The sequence below is a fragment of the Cydia strobilella genome, chromosome 6 (genome assembly GCF_947568885.1).
Source record: "Cydia strobilella chromosome 6, ilCydStro3.1, whole genome shotgun sequence".
Taxonomy (NCBI): domain Eukaryota; kingdom Metazoa; phylum Arthropoda; class Insecta; order Lepidoptera; family Tortricidae; genus Cydia; species Cydia strobilella.
This window is the reverse complement of record NC_086046.1, coordinates 17,109,219-17,124,052: the sequence shown is the minus strand read 5'-3', so window position 1 is coordinate 17,124,052 and position 14,834 is coordinate 17,109,219. Positions and strand designations below refer to the sequence as shown.

Sequence of the window (14,834 nt, the reverse complement as noted above, 5' to 3'; positions counted from 1 at the left end):
CAGCAAAAAACTTTGATAGGAATGGTCAGTACGTAGTATGGTATAGAATGGCAAAGTAATATGTTGTTAAAATGTGCTCTTCAAAAGCAGATAATATGTATATGTCGTGGACTTAGGGGCACTAGCATTAAGTCTACTTGAAAGTGCAGACTCTCAAGCAAGAGCTATAAGTCAATAAACGATTATTGCCTTTGCAATTCTCGTTCTAATTAAATAATTCCGTTTCTATTTTTGCGGTTTAAAAGAACAGAAAAATGTATTGAATGTAAAAATTGCGATGGATAACTAAAATGAAAGCTTAGGGTAAGATAATTAAACAATGTCGGTATTTTCGAATATGAAGGAACTTTATTTGATCAATTACAGACAAATGTATTGAAATTCAAGTTTTATACTCGACAGCGTAACATGTTTAAATTAGTAGTCTTTATTATTTCAAATAGTGCATAATTATTTTTAACATTTGCGTGATATGATTTAGACAGTAACATTATTATTATTTTATTCGTGCACTCTATTATAAGATATGAACTCAGTTACAGTTTTGAATGATTCACGGTTAGTTTCACTAGACTTATATTGACTGGAATATAGATCGTGATTACCTTTTGTATTGTTCTCGAAATATCGGGAGCTCAAAAACAATACAAAAGATAGTCACGGTCCATATCTTATATTTCCCATATATTTCCCGCACCTATCACTATATTTGATCTCTGTTTGGCAGAGAATGCCTTCAGGCATTAAGTTCGCCTTTTGAACAACTTTTACTTTGCAATAAAGTTTAAATAAAATAAATAAATATCTCGGTCAATATAAGTCCAATGAACTCAGTTATTTGTAAATATCGAGTTATTACAATAATAAGATATAATTAGGATTTTTCTTGTAATGTAGAAATATTAGGTATCAGAAAGATTTTATTTGTATATTAAATTCTTGGAACATGCATAATAGAAAATATGAATACATTTCTTACAACTAGTTTACAAGATCACAAATTCAACACACACACCTTGCATAAAAGGACAGAACAATTTTTAAAATACCACAGAATGGAGACAAATTGTCGCAAATATTCATTGAAATATTATTACTATATTATAGAGAAGCCATACTAAAGAATGAAATTGTCGCAATCGCAACCTGTACCACGCGAACAAAACGTCGTAAGAGCCGTAAAAATTAATGATGCGTTTAGGACGCGAGACTCACGCTCCGCTTCTATGGTTTGTTGTCACAACAACATCAACTCATGGCACGACATACTGGTTCTATACGTTAGTAATAATAGTTCAATGCAAAAGTGCCATTCTCAATCAAAAGGGTACTTATTGTCGGTTGTCAATAAGGCGCTATTTCCACATAGCTTCAATTGAAAATCAACCTTATTGACAAGCGACAATGTGGTACCTTTTGGTTGAAAATGTCACAAAGTGTTAAAGTTCTTAAACCGCCATGTGTAAATAAATACCAAAAGAAGTCAGCCTATAAGTATTTTATAAGTTTTAACGTGATATTTTTTGGTGTTTGGCAATGGCCACTTTTGATATTTTTAAACACTATGATTATTATTTATTAAGCAGTATGTAATATTATTATTTTAAAATGTAAATAACTTTCCTCGATTAATTAATAATATATTACGTTTGCGACAAAATAATATGAAAATAAGCCCTGACTTCTGAAATAATTTACAATTAAAATATAAAACTTAACTTACTTTTATTTACATAGTAAGTAATCAATAAATTAATATAATAATCTGTACACAACTTAAAAACTAGTAAGACCTTCTTAAATTATACTATGTATCGTTGTATTATTCTGTTTACGGAGAAATAATGAATAATATAATTTGTCTTTTAATATTCTTAATGAAATGCAAGCACACTGTGTTGGACAAAATTTTAGCTTGATACACTTTTTTATTACATTGAAATATTATTAACGATTATTTTCTATAAATTTTTATAGCTCATTCTTATTTAAAGTAGTTGATAGATTTTTAAATAATGTAGAAAATATAATGCATTGTGCGTTATTCATTTACAGACACCCTGCTTTACTTCATTCCAAAATTTTACAATTTCACTTAGAAAAATGGAATCTGGTCATTTATTGCTACAATTATCAAACCAACAATCACATGAATAATTGCAAACAACGTAAATTGTAATGCAATATAGGATTTTTACACTAAGTATACTTCTCATTATGCACAACCTATTTAAATAGAGATCATTAAAACGTTTGGCCGAAATTTGTTAATTAGATGTTTCTCTGGCGTTTATAATTCTAATTAAGTTTGCAAACCAAAATTGAAGCTCATCTGATAGCAATACAGCAAATTACAAAACAAAAGTTCATTATATAAAATCATGTTTAAGTCTGGCTTTCAGCATCTTATTACAGTCCCGTTGGGCTCATCACAATTTGTATACAATAAAAGTATGAAAAATTTACCCATCAAGTTAAAAACCGTAAAAGATATTGCATTAAAATCTCAGCGGGTTTAGAAAATATCAGAATTGCACGGTAAGAAATTGAACATAAAACAATACATAAGAGGACACCAGAGAACGGGCTGATTTGCCACGCCTGAGCTCTCATGAGTATTCAATGCTGTCAGATTTTGCGATTAGACCAAAACCTAATATTTATGTATATGATACCTATACGTTGTATAACTCCATTAGTTTCAAGAATAAGAATTGAATTTCTCACCATCACTGGTGTAAAACTAACACCGTTAAGTTTTCCGTAATCTTTGATTTGGTACGCATGCCTCATCAATGCTTACTTACTATATCATATATATATATATATATTGTTGTTAGATATGGGGCGTACTTGCTAGATGAGCGAGTTGGGTCTAAAGCGAGAGGACCGGCGTCAGGGCTGCGCGGCAACTCGGTTGCGCCGTGCCGACTCCCGCGACGCGCTGTGTACCTCGGCGGTACGGAGCGTGATGCCGAAGATGTCTTCGTGGTAGCGGTTCTCCTCCTTAGAATGTATAAGTTAGTTTATATTGATATAAATAAAAAAACCGGACAAGTGCGAGTCCGACTCGCCCACTGAGGGTTCCGTACTTTTGAGTATTTGTTGTTATAGCGGCAACAGAAATACATCATCTGTGAAAATTTCAACTGTCTAGCTATCACGGTTGATGAGATACAGCCTGGTGACAGACAGACGGACGGACAGAGGAGTATTAGCAATAGGGTTCCGTTTTTATCTTTTGGGTACGGAACCCTAAAACATAATTATAATGTCTTAAATGGTTAATGTATTGTCGTCACCAACGCAATATTTCACAGTTTTGTTTATCTAGAACAATATTTGACAACGTATTGTCTCCCTTATTGATATTGGATGTTTAAATATCGTTTCAAATCAACTTAAGGAATGTCATAAATTTGAAGAATTTTAAACGTTTGGTCCATTTGGAATTTACCAACCTTTAACTTAAACATGAAGCTTTGAACTTGATCTTTAGTCATGTTGCTGTACTTCATTATGATTCCTTTGAGCTTTTGATTGACGTCCTCGGCCATTTTGCAGTCGCCACACACGTAAAAGTGCGCTCCCCGGTTTAATAATAAATCGTGGATTTCCTGTCCTTCTTTTTCAGCTAGCTCTTGAACGTATATCTACAATAAAAAAACACATTTAGAAATATAACTTAAAAAATGCTCATTTTATGAAACATTCAAGTGTGTCGGTTATTGGAATACCTTTGGAATATTCTTTTCCCTGGATAAAGCAAGGAACACTTTGGTTAGTACATTGTCTCTTAATGCTTGTTCCTTTTCTTGTCGATACAGGTCCATAGTCCTAGTTCTACATCCAAAGAAAAGCCAAACAGGGCCAATGTTACTGCGAGTGCGAGAGTTCAGGAGTGCTCTTCGATGGTGCCAGAAGCCACGGAAAGGTGCAATGCCAGTGCCGGGTCCGATGAGGATAATTGGAACTGATAAGTCCTCGGGAAGATGGAAGTTTGGTGCGCTTGAAATAAATATTTGGTTAATATCTTCATTGAGCCTAGAGTTTCATGAAAATAACTGGGATTTAAGATAAATAATACCTTCTAATAAACAAGTATACTTCATCACCGGGCTTTCGGTCCATAAGGTAGTTGGAGCAAACGCCGTAGTGAACAGGGCCTTCTCCCTCTGTTAACAAATATAATTACATAATAAATACTTTTTCAACACTTGCTCGTAACGTGGAACTTATTGAACCGAGTTTAGGCTCATTATCCTAGATATTACACACGCGTGCTTTTTCATTATATTACCGCACTTGTGAGAGATTGTAACTAATCGCTTATAATTTGTATGGAGATGGAGCCTTCTTAAATTGGTCAAATAGCTTTTACGACAAGGACGCGAGGGCGCCGGGGCCCCGCTAACCGAGCCGGTGGGCCCCGGCCCCGTGAAAAGTCGTATAAAACGCGTGTGCATTGGTCATTACACACATCGGCTTTCTTATTGCGCGGTCGCTTTCAGTTCGCGCGTACGATATCGCCTCGTGTGTCATTACCAACGTAGCACACTTGTATCACAATGTACTAAGTATTAAGTATAAAATGTCAAAAATATTCGGTGTCGACATCTCCAGTCCAATTCCGTAGCCACCTGGAATGGAAGGCTGTACTGGCATCCAAAAAACTCGGTGTGCTCAATAAAGAGAGGCGATACTTTACTCCGGGGCAAAGACTGCTGCTCTATAAATCGCAAGTCAGACCCCATATGGAGTACTGCTGTCACCTTTGGACAGGAGCACCTGGATGCCAGCTTGGACCCTTCGACTCAGTCCAAAGGCGCGCTGTACGAATCGTCGTAAATCCCAAACTCACAAGCGGTATTGAACCTTTAAGTCTAAGGAGAGACTTCGCCTCCTTGTGTGTGTTCTACCGCTTGTACAATGGGCTGTGCTCTGAAGAATTGTTTGACATGATGCCAACGGCCGCTTTCTATCACCACACCGCTCGCCATCGGCAGGGTATTCATCCTCACACCCTAGCACCTAAATGGTCGCGTACTGTGCGGTTTAAGAGGAATTTCCTCCCGCGGACGCTTCGGCTGTGGAATGAGCTCCCTGCCGAGGTTTTCCCGAGGGGCTACAGTATGGGGTTCTTCAAAAAAGGAGTGTACAGGTTTTTAAAGGGTCGGCAACGCGCGTGTAATATCTCTGGTGTTGCAGGCGTCCATAGGCTACGGTAACTGCTTACCATCAGGCGGGCCATATGCTTGATTGCGACCGACGTGGTATAAAAAATATATATATATATATAATAAGGTCATCGGATTGATAGCTATTGTCACCTTGAGTTCTGTACGTAACGACAGCCACTGTAAGATGTAATCGTCGGGGATGCGCAATAGGTGAAGACGATATGGAATAAAATCTCGGTTGCAGAGGTGACAACAGGGCAGCCAATAGGGATGCGCTTGGTCTAGCTGAAGGAAACTGTTCCAATACTTCAGCCAATGTAGGGAAGTGGAAGTGCCGCCAATCTTCATATGCTCCAGGATCCTAGACAAAAATAAGCACAAAATCACTTAAAGATCAGGTAATATCGATCAAGCAAATAAACTTATATCATAAGATTTACACTTACAGTGGCTAATAAATTGAGCTGTGTTCTCTCCTCCTCACTTTCACAGGTCGTCGCCAAATACTGCAAAAGTATCGTGGTTGCAGGAGTAGTAATGTCCAGAAAGCGTGTGAATAGTTCCCGCACACTCACTATTGGCAATCTTTCATGAGGCTCCCAAGATTTTACCGGTCCTAAAGATAGACACAATAATAGTAGTTAAAATATACAGTACAATAGTTTAATCATTTGTAATTGTAAATTCTGTTAATTTGTGTGACTTATCTTACCAGCTGATGTATGCGTTTCCTTCATAAGCTGCAGCTGCAAAGCTTCGTCGTAGTCTTCAATGTCTATTAAGCGTGCTAGCAAACTATCCACCAGTTCTTTACGATTGCAAGCAATTATACCAACGTGATCTCCAGGGTCATACTTGACTTCGTCCTGGAAGCAATAATTGATTGTTATAAAACTGACAATTGACAAATTACACGTTACACTAATAACTGTAATAATGTTGTTCAAAACAACCTCACTCACCTTTGGTTCCATGTCAATGAAGATAGTAGATCTTTCAGCTGATTCATCGCCCAAATCTTTATTCGCCCTAACAACGCACGTCACTAGTTGTCTATTGAGAGTCGATTGAAGCGCTACTATCAAAGCCGGGGCTTTGTTTTCTGGATGTGTAAACCGAACCGTTTGCTCACTCAGTGCTACCGTTCCTAGCGCTCTCTTTGCTTCTTGTAGTGTTTCGTCATCGTCCAAGCAAAATGTCTCACAAGCAACCTACAAATAAGTAAAATATGTATACATTGTTATCCGTTTAATTTTGGTTTGGATATATTCGAGACAAAAAAATACTCACATTAAATACACTGGAAGCCCATTTTCTAAACGCCTGATCTTGCCCACACATCTCATCACCAGTGGCCACGTCGTGGATCCTCTCGCCGCCGAGGTCACCCAGCAGTTTGTCCACATATTTTCCAAAATTGCAGAAATTGGGGTATGCGCTGGAACCCAGAGCGAACACAGCAAAACGAACATTGCTGAGTGGCCCAAAACTATCAATGGACACCGTGTCAGTGGCGCTTCCTGAAACAATGGTGAAGTTTTTGTGTAAGCAAATGTACTTGATACCTATTACTAATAATTAGAACCTGTAATAGTGCTAGTCATCTGTATCTTACCTTTAAGTGATTCCAATCGATTTAACTGTTTGGGATTCCCCACCGTAAATTTTTGCATTTCCATTTGGCTATTAGCTTTAATGAAGGACTTAGGTGTCGGCATGTTCTGAGCCCTAAAATGTGTCAAAATGATAATATTTTCTTCTACGACAATACCAATGTTAAGATTTTAATTTATTAAACTTATGTTATGTTGTTTCTTACCCATCTTCAACTTGATCTGCGTAAAATATCTCGCAAAGATGTTCTCCAAAAGCCTAGAAGTAAAATATATACATATAATTTAGATCAAAACTCAAATAAAGACAAACACGTTGATTTGATTAAAAATGTTACTTACCACACCGTTTTCTGGAGGATCACCATTTCCAAAAGTGGATGTAATAACTAACAAAAGCGCCTCGTGCTCTATTGAGGTTATATCGTAGTCTGCCATGCAATGGACCTAAAACAAAACAAGTTCTGAAGTTAGCTACTGCGATGGTTCACTAGTACTTTATCTAGTTAGCAAACTAACAAAGTACCTGGGCGTTGAAGGCATGTCCAAATATGACCCCTAACTCCTTGGCGTAATGCTCAGATTTGCCGGTCTCGGTCGCATACAAAACCGTCGCCTTAATCCTCTTAGAAAGCGCCCGGCCGAACAGTTTGGATGTAAATTTGACAGCTCGAGCTATCTGCTTAAAGTGGAACTTTCTGTTTATCGGCCTTTTACCGGTGATTGGCTTTGACTTCTGCCATTGATGGGTCTTCCACGCTGGTTCCTAATTTACGCAGACAGGGGTTAATAGGTGAAATGTTGGCAAGCTTTTGTTTCTTAATCAAACAAGATAGTGGAGGGTTAGCATTTTTACCTAGAGGTTTATTATGGTATAATGTTTGGAATTGATTAACGTTTATTGTTGATAACAAAAAGCTCATATATACATATATATCGTTCGTATACAGTAAGTATGTTAAATAACCAAAGACAGACCTGATATTCGTAGGAAGGCCTGAGATAATATAGCGCCATCTCCTGATGAAATACCGGTGTAATGGATGACGACATCGGCGGAACGATCCATATCCAATCCGCCGGACAGCCCGATCTACAGCAAACATATTCATGATATACGGGATGTAATTTTTTTTGGTGATAGTCCCAGAAGTAGACAAATTTATTTTCAAAATATTGATAAAAGTAATAATTTTGGTTCAAAATTAGTACAATAACATGTTTCGCTACGGGCCGACATTTAAGTTATTTACGAAATATTATAAAACCCTACCTTCAACCTACCCGTTAGCTTCACCCCCACCCTCCGGTACTTTTTCTATGTTGTTTAATACACCATTCTCTACAACTATGCCAAAATACGCTTATACACGAAGCAAAGCAATGATTTATCACTTTTCAAAAGTAAGTTATGCGCACGCATAAAAATTAAAATAAGGAGTGAAATGTGAATTATACCTATAAACTATTAATTGTTTCATGGGAGCCGGACCCAAATATAATTCTCAATAGTTAACCAAAGCGGTCACACGACATTATGTTTACATGTCCGTTCGTGAACATGTGCATAATATTATTTTGTTTATAGCTGGCTCAGTTCTCCAGACAGCAAGGACAACCGTAATGATAGGTTTATGGTTTTAAAACAGTGCGATGGCTGGAATTAAGTGAAACTGCGGATTCTTCTGTTTTTACTAGCGAGGCCATTTTGAGGCCTGCATAATAGACGGATATACGGACATTTAGGTACCGGATTGTGACGAAAAAAATTAAGTGGTGAATGTAACGTATTTCTTATTGATTCTCACGTCATCGTTATAAGTGACAAACATAATCATCAATTGACTTTGCGTTAATCAATAATTTGCCTTGATAATATTATTTGATATATTGATTATTTGACGGCAAATTGTTGATTAACGTATTTATTTTTCTCTGAGACATTACTTGAATACATATATCGACAGTGTTATATATTGTCTTTTTTACTGCCAACTATAATAAACATTAAAAAACTCATTTATGATGGTCGTATACGGAAGTAGTAATATAAACTTGTTACTAACGAAAGAATTCAAATACTATAATCGTTAATTTCTTACCGTAGCCGGTTTTCATTGTCGAGATGTTTTATGAAGCTCTCAGAAGCGGTGTGGTGGTCGACGATGGTGGCATTATGCTGCTGGAAGCTGTGTAACACGGCCACGTTCACTTCCACTAGAGCCTTATCTCTCCACAAGGTCACTGGCGTTCTGGTGTCACATCCCATTTTCTGGGCCACTTTCTGATATAAAAAATACGTTTATTACAATTTTATTGCGGTCTGGAATAAGGCATATTAGCGAAATAATAGCTAATTTATTCAAATAAAACTAAGCATTTCTCTAAAACATTTTTTTTAATGTGGCATGATCACCAGCATATATATACTATACGTCCCAATGCTACTTGAGTCGCTGATCTCTCATAAGAGGCTTTAATTCTCACGCCCAATGTTCAAAATATGGGGTGTATGTGTATATTACATATACCTATACAAAATATCGAACTGTACCCGTACCATGAGTCACAGACAGTGTCAAAACCGACATACGCTAACGTCTACGTAATTTACTTTCTATACATCTCGCTTGCACTAATATGCGAGTACGAGCGAGATGCATAGAAGTAAGTTGTCAATAAGTAGTTTAAAAATCCATAGCATTAAAATCACAGTGTTTTATTGTGATATATATATAAGCTTGTTTTCATACTTTTGGCCTGGAGTGTATGCAATTAAGTTTCCTCGAGATGTTTTCCTTTACCGAACGGAGATTGTTAAATATGAAATAATTTTTTGTACATAAGTTCTGAGAACTCATTAGAGTAGGAGGCGGGGCTCAAAGTCAGGAGCTTTTGAAACCGCAAGCTTAGTGTGGCTACCTGGCCCCCCGTTTCAGTGTTGACAAAAATCACCTGAAATTGACAATTCATCGTACATTGCTGGTCCAACCAGTAAACATTGTCGCTCTGTACTGTACCGTTATCTTAGCAACCCAGAAATTTTCGGGTGGTAATTGTCAAATTAGTGAAATACACGTAGGCGCCCGTGTTTTCCAATAATGTATTTATGTAAAACAAAAGAACTTTACTTTGTTTCTATTTTACCTAAGTTTTCAAAGGTCGGAAAAAGCAGTAGGTAGCTATGCTATTCTATTAACGATATTCACTGCCGCTTCCTATTGTAAATAAAGCAGGTAACTTTGGCGTGTAATAAACTATTGTGTATTGGAATAAAAGGTACAAACTTCAACAATAGGATCAAAGTTTCACGTACATATTTCAAAACATGTTGGGAACGTAGTCACGGTTCCTTACGAGCTAATAATCTTCCGCCCGTTTATGTGTGTTTATAGCAAGGGTCCGGTCACGTCTGTTGCTTGTCGCTTTTCCCAACGTGATTCCTGTTATCGCGTTTATCGTTTTCCGAATAGTAGAAAAATAGATGGATATTTACCTATGACATAATATGCCCGTAACTTAAAGCAAAAATAATAAATATAGATATAAGTATATCAATACTCATGAAACAGACATTAAGGTTCTATGATCGACAATATAGAAGATTCATTCTTAAAAATGACTAACATTCATACGATAATTAAAGACACGGACTGAGAAAAGACATACTTAATCCCCAGTCCAATAATTCTATTTATGTCTTTTTACGTAGGCATTATCGGTAAGTACCTTTTGCTAAGTCTACAAACTTCCTTTTACTTTTATTACCGTTACCTAGCTTAAATGGTCTGAGAAATATATAAAGACATCGGACGTGTTTATTTATATATAATATATCTTTTTTTTTAGACCTGTTAGTGAATAGTGACGAGTATTTTACGTGTATTGTATGCGGTTATGATCGAAGTGCTAGGAGTGGGATTTAAAAGTGGTTGCGTCCGATGTTGCAAAACGAGACCTATCGTGGGTACAAATCTTCATTTCTATCTGGTATCATGCAATTGTTACATAACAAATGAGCGTAGCTGGGTGCTTTTGCGTACACAGCCAATATATAGGTAGATTAGGTAGGTAGTCTAAAAATTACCTCAAGCATATTAAGCCGGTTGACATCACAAAAGTTCCTGCAACCGATCTCCGTGCTCATGTACCAGCCGTTGAAAGCATTCGCGGTGAACTCGATGCCGCCGCAGTCGAAACGCATACCCGATACCGCGGGCAGCGCATACCAGCGCAGATTTAGCTCTTCAAACCATTCGTATCTGCGCCAATTACATTTCATTAGTGAATTTGGTGGTTAGATGGTTGCATTTTGAGATAATTAAATTTCTTTACATCTCGCTCGTACTAATATGAGCGATGCATAGAAAGTAAGTTACGTTCACGCTAGCGTTTTCGTCAATGTCAAACTGGTGGTAGTCACATAGGACGTAGTTACGCACAAACGATCTAATCCACTAGTTTGTCATTGTGAATTATTGAAGTTAGTGACAAAAGCGTATATGTAATTTGTTTCGATACCTACCTAGAGTTAGACCAAGAAAAGGCTGCAGAGATTTTGACAGCACACGCAGTGCCAGTGTTATATTATACGTCATAATTTCATATATAATAAACTATAATACACAATATATAATAAACTGCCACAATCTTTAAGAGACATGCCACTTATTAAATTTAGACGTGCAATTATAATATTTTTAAGCGAGCACAATTTTTATAGCGTTAAGGAATATTTAAATGTAGATTTTTATTAATATTGTGACATTTTATTATTTATTAATTCGTCTATTCTTGGCTCTATTCTCAATTTCTTACTGTAAATGTTTAATAAATTATTGTAAGTAATTGATTATGTAAATATGTAATATAATGTTAATAGGTTTTAAGTTTTAAATTATTTAGCATGCCTACTATTATAAGGTATTGACATTATCTGGACATAATACTTTTGACTCTACCATCTTATCTGTACACAATGATAAGCAAATAAACGCATTTCATTTCATTCATATTTTTTGTAATTTAATTCTATGTGCAAGAATTTTTCTATTGTATTTTAAAAAGCGTAAGATTCTAGAGGTAAAAATAAGGCATTTGGAAAGATTTCCGCGTGTAAGACGGGAAAACGGCTTACAAAATGCCTAAGGGAAATCGTATTAAATTTAATCGCTTAAAGCAGGTTATCTGTACAATAAGTGGATCGGGTGATAAATGCTCTTGAAACTCTTAATTAAAACCGAAGGCGTTAAAAAATCTATCGACATTTAATCACGAAGAGAAATTGCATTAGTCACTACTCACTACCGTCATGAAACTCAAATAACCATAACGGCTATGCCAAATGTTCAAGAAGATAACCTTGTTAACCTTGAAAATATGTACCTCTTTTCACTTACAGCCTAGCACTCAATTATGAGATATCACGCAATTTATACTTGCATTAACACCCGATAACATTATCAAAGCAATAGATTATTGAATAGGCGCAGATTTATAGGCAATAAACGCAGATTGAAGATCACTGGACCACAGTTTTACGATAAGCAATCTGCTCTGTATGGGCAAGCCGCTCTTTTCGCCTATTTGCAGGCCTTTACTCGTGTGGCACAATATGCATTCCCCGACTTTTTATGTTGGCATAAATCTGTGATGGAAGGCGATAGGGCGACGTGTTGCTCGTGAGTAGCCGTGTAATACATAGTTTGCTGTCGTAAATCGTACATCGTGTATGCAAATCCGGCATTTTATTTTCACGAAGGCATCGAAATAGACCTTATTGCGATTTAGAAGAAAAATTGTTTTCTACTTTGCCAATACGGACTTCATAGAGTTATCGAGTTTCTTAGATCTTTTTTCACAGAAAGAACTTTTTTTACTTTTCATAAATCTGAGGGGTTTAGATATAGGTAGTACCTACATATTAGTAGTACTGAAAACTACATATCTGCAATATAAGACAATATTTCAGACAAGACATTTTCGTTATAATATTTTATATTAAATAGGATTATTCTCTCGACTAAAATTTTGAAATAATATATATGTGTATGTAGAGTGTGTGTAATGGGCAAGCTGATGAACTTCTATGATACTTATAATACCTATGTACCAACACAGCTTTGACAATAAAGAAATCTTTTCTTATCTTATCTTAATAGAGAAGTGAGCTACAATCATGTTACTCATATTTTCTGCATGTAACTACTTGACGTGGAATGTGCCCACTTATTCATAGAATACAATATTACCAAAGATAAATATAAATCCGTAATAGATGGATACAGCCTAAGGAAAAAACGTGCCTCGAAAATCACGAAAATTTGATTCTCGATCAGATGGCGCCACTAGTTTTGGCCAACTCTCGTATAGAGGGCGTTGACTGTTTCGTTTGTTATTTATAATTTTAACGCATACCAGTGAAAGAACATGGGTCAAAATCATATAAAATAATTAATGCAAATAAAAAAAATATTTATCCATATTTAAATACATTTTAACGTATTTTTATAAATCTTCATTTTTAGTTTTAAAGTATGTCGATAGATGGCAGTGAATTTACAGTGGTTACAAAATATACTATGACAGTACCGCTCTATCTTATTATATCCTCATTGATATTACTTACGTCGGATGGGTCATGTGAATCTCCATGATGAGTTCTCTGGGGATCTCGAAATAGTCAGGGTCTTTCCCATTGGCGGACAGTACCAAGGGCAAAATATCCCAAGCGGTTCTAGGTGGTTTCCAGCCCAGTTTCAGGCAAAGCTGAAACAATTGTTTAAAGTTAATATTGCATTACAAACTGAAATAGATGTCATATATTAAAGAAAAAGTAACGAAGCCCTCCAGTTGTGAAGGCCGGATTCGAACCGGCATCTTTAGCAATCCGGGCTAACGTCCTGTACCCCGAGGCAACCCCGCCATGGCGGAACCAGTCCCAATTTCTCGACTATATGCCATCTTACTAAGACTAGGCGTCTTTGACCAACTCTAGTACGTTCTTGTACCTCCTATAAGAATTCCTTACGGAATTACGATATAACGAGAGAGATTGGTGCTGCCATCTATACACAACTGGAGGCTTCGTCACTTTTTCTTTAATATATGACATCTATTTCAGTTTATAATTTATAGTGTGACTACTTAAAACACAAATCAAAAATATTTAATAAAATAGTTTGATTCGTTCCCAAAGTTGTGTTAATATTGCATATTATTCCTGGGAAATCCGGGTGGTTATAGTCTGTTAAAGGACCGGGAAGCGGTTAATGAAGCCCGAAGGGTTTAATTAGCAACTTTAAAATGAGACGGTATGCCAAAGCCCGGCCACGTTTTATGGCAACCAGGTTGTTTAAGTTAGTCGTTTAACAAAGCTGACGTCTTTTGTCATTTTCGCTAAACAGGTACCTAACTTTTGCGCTAAGTTTGCTAGTGAAGTGCAGAACTAACTGATACAAATAGGAAAAAAAAACCTATACAGAATAGATATTTTAAAATAGTTTTGCGGTCATAATTTTACTGAGGGCGGCAGATTGTAAAAGGAAAGCAGGTAAATTGGAATACGTCAAACATGGAGTGATTTATTTACACCGCAAACAATGGCTAGCATAGATAGTGTGGTTTCGATAGGACGTATCGTGTTTTTGCACGCACAGGGATACTAATATATGATTTTTTATGCATTTATTATCGCTAGAAATATTTTTTTTATTCTTTTCACAAATTACTATAGACGAACAAAGCTGAGTGTTAAATTGAAGATTTATTGAAGCTTTTTCCTATAGTGTGCATGTGTCTCTAATAAATGCAGTGTGTATAAATATATACAAAAATTTATATTTCCTTATAAATTGCGTACAAAAAAATAACAACATATACGACTCGGTAAAAAACATATCTGAAAGGTCATAAATAATTATTATTTATGTAGATATTTACCTTATTTGTCTATTATTTCAGTAAGGGAATTACTACAAGAAGCTTTAGGAAGTATTATTTCCTTTAAACTGTTCCTATATACATGCAGAATTATATACAT

At 36.2% G+C, this 14,834-nt stretch overlaps 1 protein-coding gene across 1 annotated transcript in view; it reads right to left on the bottom strand.

Moving 5' to 3' along the window:
* Positions 1 to 326: 326 nt before the first annotated feature.
* The window catches only part of LOC134742438 (nitric oxide synthase-like protein), a 36,852-nt gene continuing 22,344 nt past the window's right edge, over positions 327 to 14,834 (bottom strand). Inside the window, exons 6-22 of the mRNA XM_063675587.1 lie at positions 13,422 to 13,561; positions 10,881 to 11,055; positions 8,896 to 9,077; positions 7,772 to 7,886; positions 7,320 to 7,559; positions 7,136 to 7,240; positions 7,000 to 7,052; positions 6,796 to 6,908; positions 6,471 to 6,700; positions 6,143 to 6,391; positions 5,893 to 6,046; positions 5,627 to 5,796; positions 5,331 to 5,541; positions 4,088 to 4,175; positions 3,738 to 4,008; positions 3,462 to 3,653; positions 327 to 3,006 (exon numbers count right to left, since the gene is read on the bottom strand). Of these exons, the coding sequence (XP_063531657.1) occupies positions 2,896 to 3,006; positions 3,462 to 3,653; positions 3,738 to 4,008; positions 4,088 to 4,175; positions 5,331 to 5,541; positions 5,627 to 5,796; positions 5,893 to 6,046; positions 6,143 to 6,391; positions 6,471 to 6,700; positions 6,796 to 6,908; positions 7,000 to 7,052; positions 7,136 to 7,240; positions 7,320 to 7,559; positions 7,772 to 7,886; positions 8,896 to 9,077; positions 10,881 to 11,055; positions 13,422 to 13,561 (2,799 nt within the window). The 3' untranslated portion in view covers positions 327 to 2,895. The remainder of the gene's footprint in view (positions 3,007 to 3,461; positions 3,654 to 3,737; positions 4,009 to 4,087; positions 4,176 to 5,330; positions 5,542 to 5,626; positions 5,797 to 5,892; positions 6,047 to 6,142; positions 6,392 to 6,470; positions 6,701 to 6,795; positions 6,909 to 6,999; positions 7,053 to 7,135; positions 7,241 to 7,319; positions 7,560 to 7,771; positions 7,887 to 8,895; positions 9,078 to 10,880; positions 11,056 to 13,421; positions 13,562 to 14,834) is intronic.